The 19,509-nt window shown below is 40.4% G+C and overlaps 1 protein-coding gene across 1 annotated transcript in view; it reads right to left on the bottom strand.

Annotated features, from left to right (window-relative positions):
- Nucleotides 1–14,957, bottom strand: part of WWTR1 (WW domain containing transcription regulator 1) — a 51,449-nt gene extending 36,492 nt beyond the window's left edge. Inside the window, exon 1 of the mRNA XM_069025007.1 lies at nucleotides 14,361–14,957. Within this exon, the coding sequence (XP_068881108.1) occupies nucleotides 14,361–14,749 (389 nt within the window). The 5' untranslated portion in view covers nucleotides 14,750–14,957. The remainder of the gene's footprint in view (nucleotides 1–14,360) is intronic.
- Between the last annotated feature and the right edge of the window lie 4,552 nt (nucleotides 14,958–19,509).

The following is a 19,509-nucleotide window of genomic DNA, read 5'->3' as shown; positions in this document are numbered from 1 at the left end:
CCACAAGAAACAAATTGAAATTGGTCAAATTTCTATAAACATCTGTTGGCTCACCTGTTTTTATTAACCCCTTTTAATTTTGAATGTCAGCTTAGAATATAAAAAAAAAGGTCTAATAAAGAAATGGTTCTTTTCAAAGTCAGCACTAGTTATCTGCAGCCCTCACACAACTTCAACTTATGAGTTATGTCCTGCGAGGGCCTCACTCTAATAGACAAAATTGGGATCAGGTTATAAATAACTTTTTCAGAAGTTTCTTACAAAACTCTGACTCCAAACACATTGGTTCCAGCTGTTCAGAAAGTTTTAGTACACAAAGGTCAGGAGATGTCCTACTTGGATTATTTTTTTATGATTCATGGTGGAGGTAATCAGCTAGCAGATGAATTTTTCTTGGACCCTATTTCTACCTTCCATATGAGCTGATTAGTTCCCATGGAAGAAAAGGCAGAACAAATAACCACACTAATTCCCAGAGTTCAGAAAGTTGACCTTTTACAGTCTCCAAACTAATGTGTATCCAGGAAATCCTGCCAGACAGTCACTGTTCGCAAATGGTTGGGAAATGTGATCATTTGCCATGAAAAACAGATGAAAAGCAGGAGCTGGTTAAAAGACCAAGCCTTTTCTCAAACAAAACATTTCCAAAATAAAGAAACAATGTCTCAAAGCTGACAGTTGACCTGAACTACGGAAGGGTGCCAGTCCTGCACTGGTGCTCTCTGCACATGAGAGTTTAAAAACGAGATGAGAATTTCAAGTAAGATTTAGCTGAACTAAGGAATTTCTGTCATTTCTGACACTTCAGTAATATTCCAATCAAACAGTCTATTTGAGAAGAAACCTTTTTAAGATTTAATTACAAATGTGGACAAGCAAGGCTTCCCTTAAGCTCAGAATAATGTATAAAAATATCAAATATTTAGCAATGTAGGTGCATCTTACTGATTTCTAATGGGGTGCAAGGAACATGTGTTTGAGGATTACTGGTATGAGAAGGTGGACACATGTCACAAGAATACACTGTGCAGTATTCAAAAGGAATAATGCCATGGAATGGAGGCAGCACAAATTACCCATATTATTAGCAAGGTAGATGCAGTCCCTAAACCCATTTATCTAGTAACGCAAGACAGTGACTGATCACGCAATATTTAGCCTAGATATTTAACCTGGCTAACAAATACAATTTTGAGCAGGGAACAGTGTGGGATGTGTGTGTGGAGGGGTTGGAGAAAAATGTTAGCTACCCTCAGAAAACACATGGGGTTTTTATTACTAAAATGTTGTATCATAGCTCCAAAAAATGCTGACATTGACTGAAAAGTATAATTAAAAAGGCAGTGTCATAAATGCTGGAAAATTTCCTAATACACCATTTAAAATGTGGTACCTAAAAATCTGATTTTTAGTATCTTGTAGGAATGAAGTATTTCAGACCAGCTTCTTACCTGAATAACAGTCTCCCTGTATTCCAACTGGACTTACTAAATAAATGCAGAATTATTTCATAGAAACATAAAATATCCTGAATCCATGGGAAAGGACCCATGAGGATCATCCAGTCCAACTCCTGACTCCACACAGGGCAACCTAAAAGTTAAACCAGCTATCTGAGGGTCAGCCAAACACTTTTTGACCAACACTAGGCTTGGGGCTACTTCCCTGGGGAGCTTGTTCCAGTGTCTGACCACCCTCTCAGCGAAGAGCTTTTGCCTGGTACCCAGTCTGAGCTTCCTCAACATATCTTTTAGCCAACCCCTTGTGTCTTATCCCCAGGGGATGAGAAGTGCCCAGCACCTCCCTCTGCTCCCCTCCAAGCTGCACAAATCCAGTACATCTGCCCTCCTTTACTATTACGCATCATAAATATTTTGCTGGACTGTATTTTATTATAAAGACTTACGGTCTTTAAAAAAAGGCCAAAGACTTTGTAATATACAACATCAAACAGTAAGTGAAAATGAACCTCTGAGCAAAAATAAACCACTAGGAGGCAAAAGAAACTTTGTGAGAATGCAAATTAAGACATGACCTGCAAGGTGTTCTCTTATCTTAATGAGTATCTGTGACATTTTATTGGTATACTGAGTTCAGGGCAGAGTAATAAAGCAGTTCTATTAAAAAACTTAGCTGGTAAAATTTAACTGCATATTGACAGTTTCATAATTCACAATAATGAAAGTAATCAGATTATTACCTGAGTGGTAAGAGCAATCATCCTGTATTTTCAGTTCCAGTTCAGCTTACATTAGCCAAAACAAAATCACAGAGTCTTTTTTCTTGGGTACAACTGAATTGGGACTCAAGCTACACATCAGATTTGTGCCCCTAAAGCCACAACACCAACACAGATAAAAGTCAGAGGGTACTGGCGTTGCTGTTCGTGACACAGAGCTTTGTGCAGCCGCCTTTGTTCTCGCACATAATGAAGCCAGCACAGGGAACCAGACGGAGCTGTTTCCCTGTCTCATTAACCAGCCTCTGTGCCAGGGGCCAGACCAGAGCAAGAGGAGCAGGAGGCCACTCTCCAGCCCCTTCTCTCCATGAGTGCCATCAGAAGCAGGAATGAAGACCAGGCAGGGGAGCAGCTCTCTGCTCCTCCCAGGGAGGAAACTGAGCAAAAGTTAAGTGAGAGCCAGAGCATGAGGAACCTGAGTGCAGCCCGTGGGCCACTGCCAACTGAACCCCCAAGAGCAGGGGGAAAATTATCTTCTACATTTCCCTTAAAATCTGCTCTCATCACTCATCTACTGGGTTCAACCAACTACACCTGGTTTGTTTTTTTTTTTTTTTTTTAATTTCCAATGTCACGGTATTTTCCACTACCAAAGACACCATTATTTTCATGGAAGGCACTGTCTGTCACTGCTTACACAAAGTCCTGTCAAAATAAAGGGGTCAAAATAAAGGTTGCACAGGAACTAAAAACTGGACCAAATTAAGCAGCAAGAGGTATGTCATTTATCAACCTCAGATTTAAATTTGTAGCCCTTTTCATGGCATAATTAACCCAAATATCTGAGGTTTGACCTCATCCAGAAGAGAAAGGCCAAACCAGCTGTGTGAAGAACAAGTATGTATGCCTCACTTATGTTTAAAGTGATCATCCTCTTGCTTTAGATTACTTTAAACAATAAGCATGAAGCGAAAGTACAATTACCTTAATAACAGATTAAGGACTAAGACACAGTCTAGTCATTCCACCAATTACAAATGTCATGCCAACAAAAAAAGCTACTATTTTGATCACTGTGACAAAGGAATGGATCTGTTAAAGGTGACTGTCAGACTGCGAAGGAAAAATAATGGCTTATATTCACCAATTCACCAACAGTTCTATAAAAATCCTGTAAGTCTCTTATAACGATAAATAATATTCCACTCATTTAGCACCTTCCAATTAAATACCTCTGGGACTCAGCCAGATTCAACCAGCTCCAGATCTCAGTTAGTATTAAAAGTTCCTGGCTTATCAAGAGCATAAAAAAAAGACCAAATGTTGTACTCCATCATCACACAGCAAAGGACTGGAATGCAACGCTGCATCAGTTGCCTGCAGTCCTACTATAACCACTGGAAATCAATATGCTAAAATACAATCCAAATATTTTTGCATTGGACTAACAATCCATTACAAAATATATTAAAAACCAGTGTTGTCATCAGCTGCTTATGCTTATTTCAAATGCTTGCTACTGATCTTTATTACAGCTGACTTTTTAAAAAACATTCCAAACATATGAATTAAACACAAAACTCTTCATATCCAATTGCCTATTTTGTGCATGCAGACTGCATTGAAACATGATGGCACTTTTTTCTGTAACTTTTTTGCAAGAAAACTTTGTGTATGTGATCCTTCTTTCAAATCAAATTACCATACAATTTAACAGACCTACATATGGTTTGCATTGTGTATTTCTTCTTTAATATTCATGAAAGCAAAATCCAAAATGCCTTAGAATGAAACCAAATCAGTAAACTTTTTATCTGGATTTTAAAGTACTTGTATTTAAATGCTTTACAATAAGGTGATCGTATTAGAATTTTAAATTGAAATAAGTATTTTTAAAGTGAGAATTCAGTATTCATCAAAGGGAAGACTTTGCAAGGTTTATTTAGACCTAGCGAAGATGCTCTGGCAGGTCAAGGTCTTGCATATCCCATCTGAAATTACACTATCAAAGGAACGCTCATTCAGATGTCTCAAAGGAATAATTCAATTGTAAACTGCAAACTCTCAGGAGCTAACATTAAATAATTTTTTTTTTTAAAAGCTGTGGTTTATATGAAATGTCACATAGAAATTAAATTTTAAAAACTGACACAGCTTTGTCTCAAAGACCTTATGGTGAAACACCTTTGCAACTTTTCTTTTGGTAAGAATGCTGGTAATTGAATGACTAGAAAACATTTCCCTTCTGCCAGTACCTAAAACACTAGCCGCAGCAGGGACCTGCACAACAGAGTCACAAAAAATTTGGGTCTGTATCAGGTGGAATTTTTGCAGTGATGTGTTCTTTCCATATGGCCCCAAGAGCAGTTTTAGTTCAGACTTTTTTTCTTCTCTGCTGTCGCTAGTACAGCCATCAAGAAAAAAACAATACTTCAAATAAGACAGTTGTTACTGATGGTTCTGCACTTTGCAGGCGCTTTATAAATACAGTCAAGATAATCCTTCCACACAGTATTTTACTTATCTGCAGAAGCTAAAACTGAACTTCACACATTTTCAACAGACCTATTTCATTACAGTTTTGAGGAAGCTCATCTCCTATCTGCCAGTGAACAAAAGTGCGAGAATAACACTCTTTTAGCTTGACTTTTCCTTAGGATGCATGCCTCTGTCACGGGTACTAAAACATGAAGGACGAATCTTTAAGTTTCCACAGTGCTTGTGCTTAGGGAATAATTTTTCAATAATTTCTGATTTTTGTATTTACTGCAACAGTAAAGACTACCGCCCCCAGGGAGAAAAGAACAGTAACAAAGGTACTGGGATGGATGACCAGATTATTCAAAGCAAGGTCAAGACTAGCACCAGTGATACAGCACAGCATCAACACCTCACCACTGAGCTATTACTTGGGATTGCATGTACATAGAACCATAATTCTACTGCAGTGATTACTGTGGTATGGGATTTTTATTGCTCCACTTCCCTTTCAGCATGTAGTCATTCTGCTTTTTACAGGTGCAAAATGTCCATGGATATTTCCAGCACCCAGGAAGGTCAGAATAACAGATCTGCATGCAAATCTGAGAAGAATCTGCTAGACAGATTGCCCAACTTCAATTTCCCCATTTGGTCTTTTCTCTTGCTTTGAAATTACTTAGTAGTGGTCAAAAATCTGTCAGACGCAGTGCAGCAATACTGAACATGGGCACAGAAAACATCACTCACAAAGGTGCAGAGGCTGCATGCTTTCAAAATACATGCTGCTGTGCTGCAGCTGCTTTTATCTGAAGTTTTCATATGAGTAGGTATTTTTGGGGTTTTTTTTAATAAGATCATTTTAAATTGTTCTTCACATGAGGTTCAGATAATAGGAGGAAAACAGTAAAGCTGTAATATCCCCTTAGAATCTAACAAAGAGTTACTTCCAGTTTGCTTTATACCTTTAAAAATTACATTTTAAGTAACAGTATGCATTTCTTTTCCAGTCTGTCTACTTACAGCTTCCTGTTTTTTCTAGAAAAATGAATCAGACATTTGTTTCTCTAAGATAAAAAAAGACCACTGAAAATATTGTTCTAGTAGAAGCTATCCTGACAGAAAAAGGAAATGTTCATGAGACAATATCCTTGGTAGAATGCATGCTTTTAGTAAAGCAAACCAGGCAGTACCACAAAACTACTCAAATAAATGCAAACACATGTCTGTAATTGCAGGAAAAGTAGCACAAAATGGAAACTGACAGTGCTCCTGTGTGTTAATTGCATCCCAATTTGTTTTATCTGCAAACTTATGCTTCTCTTTCACCCTTTATTGTCCCCTACTCTTTGTTACAAGAACGATCAGTCATAATTGCTAAAAACCCCATGTGAAAACATCAAAATTTAATGAATGTTTTGAGCTGTATTTGACCATAAATATACAGCAGAAATACCAGGATCATTCCAATGCCTGAATTTTGGCAAGTATTTGACAAGAGAATCAACACTGGAGTTGCTTTCTGGAATGTACAGCACCTGAAACCACTTCTGCTGCCACAGACTGCTCACTCATTTCCATGCTGCAATACAAAACAGGGACCTGCCATGGCAGCACGACACTTCATCCAAATGTTTGGCAATGGAACATCATGGCAAATTTGCCAAATAATTCACAAGATCTAGAACTACACAGAGTTTAAGGAATCAAAGTTAAATCTTCTCTCTGTCCTCAAAGAAAAACTACTACAGAAAGAAAACAAACGTAACAATGTGAACCATCCAGTCACTGCAGATGACTGCTTAAAATAATATTTCTTCACATATTTGGGTGAGTATTAGCATAGTTAATACCAAGAGCTATTTTTTCATTTATGACTTATGGACTAAAATTGCTAAGGTTTTCATAGAGTTACAAATCTCAAATCAGGATTTCTCCCTTGAAAAAGAATGTTTTACAACATACATACCTTTACTTCTTAATACATACCATACATACTTTACTATCTTAATTTCTTTTAAATATCAATGATTTACTGTTGCACTTTCAGTTGTAAATAGTCTCACTAGAAATTTCGTTTACTCTAGTTATTAAGTTTTACATTGTCTGCTCTCTTGTAGTAGCATAATTTCACTGATTTTCCATTGCCATAAAGTCTTCCAGTAACAGACAAAAATCAAAATCCCAACTAAAAAATACAAATAAAGAAGTAGAGCCCTCCACCACCTCTAATAAAAATTAATATTTATCTAATATTATAACCTACTATTGGTAATGTCAGGGCTGAGACACAGTGATGGCAGCATTTCTGAAAATACCATCCCATGACTGGAAAAGTCTTCATCAAAGGAATGGCTGGCAAAGCATTATACTAGATGTATCCTCTGCAGTGTGAAGGGATGGTAAGAATCACTGGCATCACTGTACCCCTCCTGCTGGCAAGGTTGCCACGTCAGTTAGAGTTGTAGGTTGCAGAGATACACATTTATTCAAAATTAAAATCTGGTCCACAATTTTCACATTAACTTCACTCACATCAAATGCTCAGTTTTGACATGTGCCAACACAATTCAGCCTGCTTTATACCTTTAGAAACTACATTTTAAGTAACAGTATGCATTTCTTTTCATCATCTTTTCTTCATACTTCATTTTGCAGCATTTGCAAAAAAATATTTTTCCCAATCTCTCAAGCAAAAAGCACTTCTATTTCTGGTTAAACATATACAGTAGAATGAGTAAAACATGAAATGGGAAATGCAGTATCAAAACTAAATGTGAAATCAAAAAACCTTCTGTGAAGAACTCCGACACTAAATTCTGCTTGTCAGCTCCAAAAGGCTGACCTTTTCTACATTCCCCATGGAGCTGCATGATGATGCCCACACAGCATAGGCTGTACTCATTTACTGATGCAAAGCCTGCTTAGCTTGAGTCCAGAGACACCTAACGTAGGTGAGGGCACTGGCAGGAGGCTGCAAAGATGGGCATCCACACAACAGAACTGCCCGTGTGCTCTGAGAGAAACCATATGGAACACATGCCAAAATTAGAAAAGCTGCTTTTATCCAAATCCAAAGCCTTTCCCAAACAATTACTCTTATTCCTGAAGCATTTGAAAATAAAGGATTTTAAGAAAATTCTGAAAACAACTTTAGCATTTCTACCTTAACATTACAAAAGGCTGCTTAGACAAACAAACAACACCCAACAGTTTGGTTTTGCTCTTTCTTTCATTCTTTTTAAAAAAAGGTGACTTCAAACCCACATTGGCCAAATGATTTTATCAGGTGAAGAGACCTTTGGAAATATGGTCTGAAAATCTAGCGGACTCCAGCTGGGTAAGGTGCCTTGCTCACATATACATACCTCTGTGTGCTGTATCTCCAAAAGTGTCTGGGGAGTTGCTGTAGTTTGTACAAACTTTAGCTAGCTTTTGTAAACAAGCTGGCAGCAGAGTGTATTTAAAGAGCAATCTGTAGCCCTTTTCAGGGATTTTGAACTCCTGTTGCTGGCAGCAGTCAGGAATCACCAACAACTGCCTATGATTTTGGTGATGAAAGTCTGAGCTGATCCATGGGAACAAAAGCTTTGTATCCACTTAGAACAGTAACACTGTGAAAGGATGTAAGCTTGCATTGTAAGAAACAACTTCCATGAAGTAATATTTAAGGTTTATTACTGTACACTGTCGGCTTCAACACACAGAAATTTTTTCATGAACAAGAACAGATGCTGAAATGAAGCCAGGAAAAGAACGCACAGAGAAATTACATGATTTCCGAAGAGACACACTCGGTAGCACAACAGGAACCACACTGCTGTTTCCTTCAGCCTAGGTCAGCTTCCTCATGATTAGTACTTCCTTCTGCTCAGATGCTGCCGTATTCAGGGGCTTTACAGTGCCAGTGAAGACTAAGAAAATACATCAATCAAGAAGTTTTGAGAATTTCTTTAAAAGCCCACACAAAATTTCAGGTTCACAGTTCAAACACTGTTTTTGGTTACAGAAACAAAACACTTCAATACAACTTCAAGAATTACCTGACCAAGGACTATTACGGCATTTTGTAATGCTTACACCTGTGCTCACCAGTCAGTCATTGAAAAACAGGAACATAGAACATTTAATAAAAACAACAGCAGACAGACTAGGAACACTGATCACAGGTAGAAAAAAAGGACTACTTGTGGTACAAGAAAAAATTTAAATGTACCATGAAAGCATCCTGCTATTCGCAAACCTGGAAGAGTGTCAGAATAATGCATCCAAAAATTATCAGGGACAGATCAATACCCAATGAACAAAGCAGAGCATTTTGACCAGTGAGGGGTCAGCAGACATATGATCAGAGAAACAAGTCACTGCAGGGAAAGCTGTGTCTTAACTTGCAGCTCTGCTACTGCTGTGCTTGCGCTGTGACTGCCGATGCACATGCTGTGAACCATGAGGACATGCAAGATGGCCAACTCCTCTTTCACATCTCCCTTTATATACTTAGAGTATATATAGAGTATATATACTCTAAGCAATTATTTCAGTTTTAACACAATACATCCTGCTCAATTCTCTTAGCAAGTCTGTATTTGTCTCTGCAGTATAGCTTCCATCACATCTGCCTTTAAAATAGTCATAGGTACAAAAAACTGCAGGACAGTGCAGTGTTTCCAAGTTTTCCATTCTTGAAGAGTTCTCCAGGTCTGGACTTTGAGTTAATCAATGAAAAGAAAAAGATCCACAAACAAACAACCCCAAAATACCTCCACCCTACATGATGCTGACCTCTCTCTCCCTAAATGAAGAAGGAAAATGCCACAAGTCTGTATGTTGAAATTCAGCCCCCATGACATTTCCTTTGAATTTAATGGCTTTGATACAATTTGTATCTGCCAATCAAGCAAGCCCCTGAGCACCGAACACAGTTACAAAGAAGCTCTTGTCCTGTAATAGGCCCCAACATGAAAAAGACAGAATTTTCAACTTCAACCAAAGCATCCAAAAGGAAACAAGCCAAAGCCCAACCACTGACTCTTCCAACATTATTTGAAGGAGTGAAGAGCAAAAGCTGGAAAGGAAGACTTTACACATTCTACATTGTCAAGCCTGTTGAAAGTTGAACACATCCAAAACCTTCAGAAGCAGACAGCTCTCCACATTGCCATTTACTAATTACGGAGTAAAGATGATCAGGCAGATCAACTTTTTGATGTTGGCTATAGCAGCTCACAAAAATGATAAAAATAAACCCACTATTCACTTTCTTTCTTTGAGCAACCCACACCATTAGTAAAGACAAAACCCTTTCAGATGGTTTCAGAAAAAACGTCTAGTTTTCATGGTAGCATTCTTAATTAACACCTGTATCAATTCTATACATATCTTTCTAAGAGCATGCTAATTGATACTATTTCCTAATCATTAATGCATAAAGCAATTATATTTTCAGCTCATCTAATGAGATGAATGTATGACAGTTATCATCCATTAATGCACAAATACTCCAGGACTTTGGGTTTAACACTATGACTAAAGGATTAACTTAAGACAAATTTCATTAAACCAATAATTCTGCGTGCACACTATTAATCTATTATCTTAAAAGTGTACATTAGTCCAATATAACAAATTCTCCATCAACACAGTAATTTGTACAGAACAGTTATCACAGATTTCTTAAATAATTTAGAAATGCATACACCAAAATTCAAATTCTGCTTCTAGACAGGCCTTCACAAAAAGCTTCTTAAATATTTCCTCAAAGAAAACCCTTCTTGTCAACACTTCTAGGATCAGTGCAGTCTTGCTTAAAGCTTTCTTCACTATTCATGCTTTACAGTCAAATCTAAAATGTAGCTTGTGTCCTACCTCAGAAAACTCAAGAGAGGGAACTGGATCACACTGTGCAAATTGAATGTGTCCCTGAAGCAATTTTATTCCATATCTGCTTCTGTCCTCAGATTTTATCAAGCTCCACATTAACAACCAAATTCTTTTAACCACCACAGATGACATGATTTTAGATTCTGAAAAAAACAGTCTGTTCATCATGGAAAGACACCATCTTGGACCAGAAAATTAATAAATATCAGCCTTCATCAGAAACTCTGCCAAATTCAAAGAAGAAAGAGTAGCTCTTGGATCCTTGGTAGTTTTTTAAGCGGAACTCCAACATCATCATCATTAAATCAGCACTTGAGCTCTGGACTCCAGTTAAGGGAGCAATCAGACAGACCCCTAATGCTGTCAATTGCAGCTTGAAAATTTAGTTTTGATGGGTGCATGCCAATCTCAAAACTTCCTAAATATCTCTAAAATGAGTTGTAAATGTGAGCTATAGTTGAATTTCTGACAATTAAACTTTGGTGGTGTATCACAGCTTTCCTGCCTGTTAAGAACTCTTTAATGCACTCAACAGTTCCAGATAAAAGCCATGGGCAGTAGTACATCTTGGTACTTGGTCTAGCCCATTACAACTTATTTTTAATAAAGGGATGCTGGCAAGGGAAACAGTTCAGGCATTAAGTCCCACAGGAATAGCCACTGGAAACAGGGAACAAAACAAAACCCTTATGGTGTGGACTAAATAGTCCAAAAGCTGCATGAATCTGTGAAATGTCTCTCTCTAATGCCCGACACCAAAGCTAGCAGGGATGCATGGCCTCTTGCTTTGCACCACTCTTCTACAAGGACCAAGGAAAGCCAAAGTGATATGAGCCCCCCTTGCAGGACATCCACCATGCCCACATGTGACTGTGGTCGTTCGTAACTGTGGCACAACAGCACAAACAGGTAGTACAAAGGCATTACTGCTTTCCACATTCTTACCAGAACTTAACTGAGTTACCTTCTCATGCACTGTCCGTCTCCTCCCCCACTTCCAGCTGTCTAACTACATTCCCGAGATGGAAAAGTTTCTCTATGATGAATGCAGTACAGCACCAAGCAAAACACCAGTATAAAATAATAACAGTCTCTACAGAATTAACACAAATGCTTTTCAAGGAAAGACTATATTAGAAAATCACTTCAGCAGTTCAGCTATCTTAGTACCATTGGTTTTGTTTTTCTCGGGAGAAAAGTTTTTCATTGTATTTGTATTACTTTTTACAATATTTTTATTATTTGTATTACTCTTCTGCTGTCACACTGAACACGCTCAGCTATATAAAACTGATCATGTGTTAAATCAAGCTCTACTCCAACAGAAACCAGTAAGAAAAAATCTGAACATTTTGAGTTAATGAAATATTGTAAGTAATTAGCCTTCTTACCCCGAGCAGAATGTACTGGCAAATATGTCCAGGTATGGCAAATGTTTACTGTAGCATTCTAAAAATAACAGTGATGAAGATAACAGTGGCAAAAGTTTCACAAATCTGTTAATGAGAGTCTGACCAAGAGCTCTCTACACACACTGAGAAAATATTAAACCCTCAGTCTTCATTTGAAATATCAGGCAGTATCACCTAAACCCAAACTGGTATAAAGTAATACTTGAAATATTCTTTTTACAGAGTATGTAGATACAGAGCAGTGTGTGGATCAATATGTAACTGAAATTCCCCACTCACAGGCATAAGAGCAGGCAGTTGGCCTGTCTCTACAGAAATGCTTTTTATGAGAAATAAATCACACTTACATTTTTTTCCACACATGCTCACACAGAAAAATGCTTTAGATAACATTGCTGCAAGTGTGTGTTCATTAGCCTGTTTTCCAGGCCCCACTTGTGCGGTTTGGTATTTAATTACAGGGTGGAGTGGTCCCCAGGCTACTTATGTTTCTTCCAGTCACAGCCAGAAAATTTCTGCAGGAACTGACATGCAGGAGTGCAACTGCTTCAAGTTGTAGCCGGTTCCCTGTCAACAAGGTTAGCTCACTGTTCATTGAAACTCCCACTAGTACTTCTGTAAATAATTAATGAAAATGTTTTAATACAACAAATTGCATTCTAAACTTCAACAGATAATAAAAGCTTTAACAGGACCTAATTTGTCTATTTATTCTTAACTGGCTTCTCAATTTTCTTTTGCTAAGTCCAAGAAACAAATCTTTATCATTATGCTGGAAAGCACTGGCTTCTTTTTTCTTTTTCATTGAATACAGGGAAACGTAAGCTTGTATGCCTAGTTTGATAAAATATGATTTTTAGCATATCACCTGACTCAAATCCTCTATTATTTTATTGCACACAGCTTTAAATGCTGCTTTCCATAATAAATCTTAAATTATATTTTCACCTGAAAAATACTACACCATTTGCAAAATACTATAATTCATATGTGAGCATTTTACAGCTAAATATTACTCCCTAAGGGATTTGGATATAATGAAATACATTAAAGGTATAAAGAAATGCATTATTCCAATTAATTTTTATATAAATGACAGAAGTTCCATTGGACAGATAAAACTGGGAAAACAAAAATTAACTTAGGTAACAAATTACATGCACAATGAATATTGTATTTTGTATTAGAAAGGATGCTGTTAATCAGAGTATTACTGTTGACAGGATTTGGGAAAAAAATTAAAGATACTTTGAGTTTTTACCTATGCTTTTTATTAACTAAAGGCCTTGTATTTTTGGCCTAAGCAACAAGAATCCATCGACTTAGAAAACTCTGTCTCTAGGTCAGAAATGTATGACAGGAAGGTGAAAACACTTGAGCTCATTTTGATATTAGTCAAAAAACAGAGCAGACAAAGATTATATTATGCAATTTTTAGCCAGAGGTATCTGAAAACACCCCCTGGCCGAACCCTAGCAAGAATTTATACTGAACAATTATTTATGAATGGTCTCTTACAGTGCTCCTGTCAGTCAGCTACTTCTCTGTAGCTTGTTCTTTTGAGAAATATACATGCAAATATACATGTAGAGGCCTTCTCTTCTCTTCTGACCAAGAAGACTGTAGCAAGTAAATTATGTCCTGGAGCCCTAGCAGTTTAACTCCCTCAATATCCTCAGGTAGATACTTCACCAGTAAATGTTTTATTTCATTAGCAAACATTTTATCTTATTTACCAAGTTATGCATTGCCAATGCAATTAATCTGTAACTAACTTACAGAATCTACCAAAATAAGCACTGTTGCCTTACCACTTATTACAGCTATTATGTTTTCAGGCCTATTAAACTGCTTTTAATCAGATTTCAAATGTCATAAATAAAACACTGGCTAAAATGACTGCCCAGAAGAGATATCGGCAGTTGTGTTACCACACTTCTCAAAATCTGTCACTAGAACAAGGCGACGTCCTGCCGTGTCCCCGCAGACGGGGATGCTTTAAACACACGGCAGCCGGAGCTGGGCCGGGCAGCTCCCACCCATCTACAGCCCCTTCAACTTCCGACAGGTAATGGGCATGCACAGCTCTGCTCCCACGTCCCAGAAACTCCCTGGAATAACTGTTATTGAACTTATTTTCAAAAAAAAAATAAGTTTCAGAATCTTGGACGTGTGGCCAAGCAGGAAAGAAATGCGTTATCAACAGGTACGGCAGGGCTTCTGCCCGGCTCCGGGAGCGCCCCAGGCCCTCCCCCGCCTCTCTCTTCCCACCAGGAAGGGATTTCCTCTCCCGGAATGTCGCATACACCCCGGACCCGGAGGGCACCCGGCGGCCTCAAGGCGCAGCTGCCGCCCGGCGGGCGCCCCGCGAACCCCTGCCGGGCCCCGGCCGGGTCCCCCGGCGCACTCACTTGAGGAAGTAGCGCTGCCCGGTCTGCGTGAGCGCCATCTCCCAGCCCGGCGGCAGCGGCCGCTCGTCCGTCACATCGCAGGAGCGCTGCCGGAGGTGCCCGTGCTGCGGCGCCGCGCCCGCGCCGGGCAGCGAGGCGGGCGAGGAGTGCGACCGGACGTGCACGGGCGCGAGGCGCGGCGGGGGCCCGCCCGAATCCGTGCTGGACTGCCGCGAGTGCGAGCCCGAGTCGGGTTCTCTGAAGAAGGACTCGGGCAGGATCTTCTTCCGCCAGGAGCTGGGCCTGGGGTTCATCACCGCGTTGAACAGCGCCTCCAACTCCGTGTCCAGGTCCTGCGTGACGTGGATTACCTGCTGCCCCGGCGGCGGGGCCGCGGCCGCGGGGTTCATTTTCCGCCCCTCTGGCCCGACGGCGGGCGCAGCCGTCCCGGGGCGCGCGGTGGCCGGGGCCGGCCCCGCTGCCGGGCCGCCGCCGAGGACGTGCCCTCTGGAGCGAGCGGACTCGCCGAGAGTAGAGCAGGCGAGGCGGGCGGATAGTGCCTCTACGCCCCCGCCAGCCGCGCCGGTGTCCCGGGCGGGCGGGGCGGCCCCCGGGCAGCGGCGGGACGGGGGCAGTGCCGGCCCCTCCCGCCCGCCCCCGACGGCTCCAGCCCGGCCCCCGCGCCGCCCCGCCCGCGGTTATGCAACTGCTGCGGAAACTTTGGGCACAGGACGGCCCTCGAGGCCGGGGCCGGATGGCCGTGGGAGCCCGTCCCGCCCTCGTTCCATGCCGCGTCGCCGTCGCCGTGCCGCTGTCAGCCGGGTGGATCGGCTGGTCTCTACGCCGCCGGGACCCCGCGCGGAGCGGCTGCCCCGGTCCAGCCCCAGCTCGTGGTGCCCAGGGAACCTTTGTCTCTGCCACGCTAATAAGCTTTGCTTCAAAACCGTTGTTCAGAAAATCAATGGGTGATACTAATTTCCGGAAGCAATATGATGCTTAAATTAGTTCACGTACAAGTTTCATTGCATGGTTTAGTGATGCTATGGCGATGGGGAGGAATGAAGCATTCGTATTGATATGGACTGCAACCACTTCGCTGTGGTTTGGATAAGGTTTGGCCCTTTGCTAGCAAGTACAAGACCTGCGCAGAGCTGTATCATAAATCCTTCCAGCTCACTGTCCGTAGGGGCAATTTCAAATGCAGGTGTGATGCTTCGTGGATCTCTGCTGACTGCCCATTCAGTCACTTGTCTTTGGTTTAGCCTATACTAGAAACCAGAGCTGTCATCAAAATGCATAGCTGAGGTTTTCTATAATTAATACATACAACTGTTGTTTTAATCTTGTCTCATTTTTTGGTGCACTTGGAATAACTTTTGAATGGTGATGTGACCAAAAATTGTTTAAATTCAGTAGCTGTGCCTATAAAGAATAATACTGTTCACTTTCCAACTTCAGTGTTGGTTTTTACAGAAGGACACATCCAGTGTTTTTATGACTACACACATAGAGATATCACACATTAGCTGAACAAACAGGACTCTATTTTAGTCACACATTTTGCTGTTTTATTTCTGCATTTTGGACAGACTCCAGGCTATGCTGATGATAAGAAGACACCTGCAGTAGTTAGAATCTACACTAGAAAAGTCTTAAGTATTTTTTTCTGAACTTTATTCCTTAGTTCTTAAAAAGAAGCATGAACTTCTCTAAACTGCATTTGACTTCTCTAGCGGAGAATGTGGGCCTGACTGAACCACCTTTGTCCCTCAAATCAGTGTTACATATAATATTGGTTATTCAGATTCTCAGAGTTGCAGTTTAAGCCCATACATGAACTACAGCTAGCTCTGTGAAACAGATCCTGTGCATTTCCTGGTTGCTTTGCTTCAACAAATATTCCCTTTCATTTACTTTTCCTCACATTTCCTGTTATATTTCCATTGGCTTTGCAGATCTCCTCCTTGAGGTTTGTTTTATTGTTCTTTGTTTTTGTGGGGGCTTGGGGGGTTTTGTTGTTACTGTTTTGAGGGTTTTTGCGGGTTTTTTTGTTATTTTTCCTGACATCTGCTGTATTTCTGGTCAGGAAACCCAGTACTCCTGAGACTTGTTTATGTTTCCCTTCCCAAAGAATTTTTGTACCATTCTTCTACTGCTTCGTACTGGGTTCCTTGCTGCAACAAGCTCAAAGAGCAGTGCTAATCACAGCACCTGCTCCAGGGATATGCAGACATTACATATCTTTTTTCTTTCCTGCAATATCCTTATTTAAATCCTTCGCATATGAGATTCTGTGTGTGTGTGTGTGGTCATTGCACAGATAATGATCGGAGTGATTTTTCATACAGCCTTTAAAAGGGCTTTTTTTGCCTCCAGGGCTCTGTGTATCTGAGTAAAGACAAACCACACACTCTCTACCTGTTCCGTTCCATTCCTTTCCAGGTGACATGTCCATTCAAAGGAAGGCTCTGACAGTCTCATTCATGGGGCCATCTCATCTATGTTAATTAGACCACTTTCATAAGCATATCATCTTATGGGTGAGTATGTACACATCTGTCCTAAACCTAAGCCACATTTATTACAATTAGAACAGTCTTCTTCAACAAGATTTACTTCAGCTGCACTTTTTACTGAATAATACAATTATCTGCTATTGTACCACTTGGTGTAGACTAAAGCATTTTTCTCCAATAATGTGGAAGTGATTAGAACTGTAAGAATAAATTAGAATAAATCTAGATCCATCACTGCTTTATGTTAAAGCTCTTCATAGATTAACAGTTTTCTGAGAAAGCCTACATAGGTGAAGCTGCATATGTGATGGCTGTTATAAAATAAAACATTCAGGGTGTTACGAATAGATGTGAGGGTTTTGATAAGTCCCTGCCTTTTGCCCAGGCCTCCAGCAGCAGGCAGTAGCTTTACTGGGGAGGCCAGCACCCCGAAACCCACTCTCACTCATAAGTTCTTTAATAATGGCCAATTCGGTCTATCATAGAATGAATTATTTATTTAATAGACACAAAACTAACAGACATAAGACTTTAAATAGACTATTTACTACACAGGACTAAAACAAAAAGAAGCTACTAGTAGACAAATAGAGCACGGGGTTAAAGGTACCTATTAATTTTACAGCTAACAAAGAAAAAATATAACTTAAGTTCCAATGTTTCTTACCATCCAATTTCTGATGGAGCGCACACTGAAATCCTTTCCCTCCATTCCCAGGAAAGTAACCGTGGACTCTGCTTCCAGACTCCAGGGATAAGTCCTGCACATTTTCAGGGTGTGTGTGTAGGAGGCTTCTGCCCCTGTGATAATTTGTGTGTGCTTTTATAGTTCGTAAAACAGTGTCCCTCAGTCAGGAATATTTATTTTTCTTTTATCTCTTCCCACATCTGCTCTCCAGACTAAGATGTTTATTCTTACCTGAGAAAGTAAGGGTCTGAGCCCTTTTGGCGCCAGGGATGAACCCTTGCTGGGCCTTTGACCTGGCCTGGTTGTCTCTTCCATATGCACCAACCATCTGTGGTAGAGAGGGGGGTGGACATGTCCTGCTACACAGGGTCCCCAGGCTAGCCTTGTTCTTTCTGAGTAACCAAGTGACCAGCACACAGTGCAGCCTGGCATGGTTCTGCCTCTGCTTTGGGTTCACTCTGTGCAAGGAGACTCCAAGCAGGCAGTAACTACAGCTGAGTGCTCCATGTACATCTGTGAATAGCCATATAGGAACAGAAAACTTGTGTTCCCTCGAACTAAATAATGGAGAACAAAGAACACAATGCAACAGTAGTAAATTTTAAAAAGCCTATCAAAAATAAAATGGGTTAAAAGTAGCAACGTTAAATTTTTTTTAGTAGCTTGTGAAAAATGCTTTGTAGTCTCCTTGTCATGTTCAAGGGTTTCTATAAAGCAAGTGCAAATTAAGATACATTAAATGTAGCTTTATATGCCATCTTTAATTTGAGAGTTTACAACAAAATCAAAAAATCCAGATCCAAGAGTGAATTCTTATTTTACCAGTATCTCTAGGTTACTGACACAGATGCCTTTTCACTCCCCAGCCTCACCTGCCCTACAGAAGCACCGGCCACCAGTGCTGCTTGCCATGTAGTCACACTCACCTGCATGGTTTAAGTGCTAAGCCCTCAGCAGCTGCCCTGGATGCTGTGAACACAGAGAAGCAAGAACTTGAAGAGGTTCCAACTGGAAGACCAGTTCCAACCTCACCTAAAGGCAAATCTGCCTTTCCAATAATTAAGTCTAAACCCTGCTGCCGAGCAGCTGCTTTTCCAGGCTTGGTACTTCCCCCCAGAACAACTAAAGGTACAGTTTAAAAGTAAGATGCTTGGTGTAAAGGATTTTTCTCCTTCCCTCTCTCCTTGAGTCTGTTTGTGGATCACTGCCAGAGTTTGAGCTTCTCTCAGTTTCACCCAGGTTCAAGGTTTACCTTTGACGATCCTCAATTGAGGTAATTTTTTGTAAAAGGAAACAAAACCATTGTTACAGCTTTTCCTTCTACAATATTGCAACACACTGCACAAAGGAACATGCAGGCTCTCTAGTGACATTCTGTATTCTCAACATCTGCTTTCAACTGACCATTTTACTCAGAATCCCCAAGGAAAACCTTCCCCCTTCTGTTAGCACATGCTTCAGGATATGATCCATGTGTAGACTGCCAGCACTTACCATGATGCCAATCAGCTCTATAGCAGTTGGATTTTTTAAAACATTTAAGAGAGAAAATGGTAAATATGTTCAGATTCATCAGGCAGTAGTGAGATGACACAAAAAGTTTCTAGGATTTGTATCTAGAACTCCTATTTTGCTGCCCTGAGTTCCAGACTCTGGCTGTAGTGAGCAGAGATGGAATAAGAGATTGTATTGAGAATGAGAATGAGAGATGTATTGGCTCTTCTTGTGTTTCATTTGAAAACAGAGGTCAATTACATAAAAAACACTAATCAAAAATCCCAAGTAGTAACATTTGATCACATTTAATTACCACATACTATATATGAAGATGATTCTGTGAAAAAGGTCACCATGTATAGATGGTTGTGTTGGTTTTGCAGTCTGGTTTGTGGTAGCGGGAAGCCACAGAGGTGGCTTCTGTGAGAAGCTGCTAGAAGCTTCCACCATGTCCAGCAGAGCCAGTCTG

Source organism: Aphelocoma coerulescens, chromosome 9 (assembly GCF_041296385.1).
Source record: "Aphelocoma coerulescens isolate FSJ_1873_10779 chromosome 9, UR_Acoe_1.0, whole genome shotgun sequence".
NCBI lineage: Eukaryota > Metazoa > Chordata > Aves > Passeriformes > Corvidae > Aphelocoma > Aphelocoma coerulescens.
This window is presented reverse-complemented; position numbering and strand designations above follow the sequence as displayed.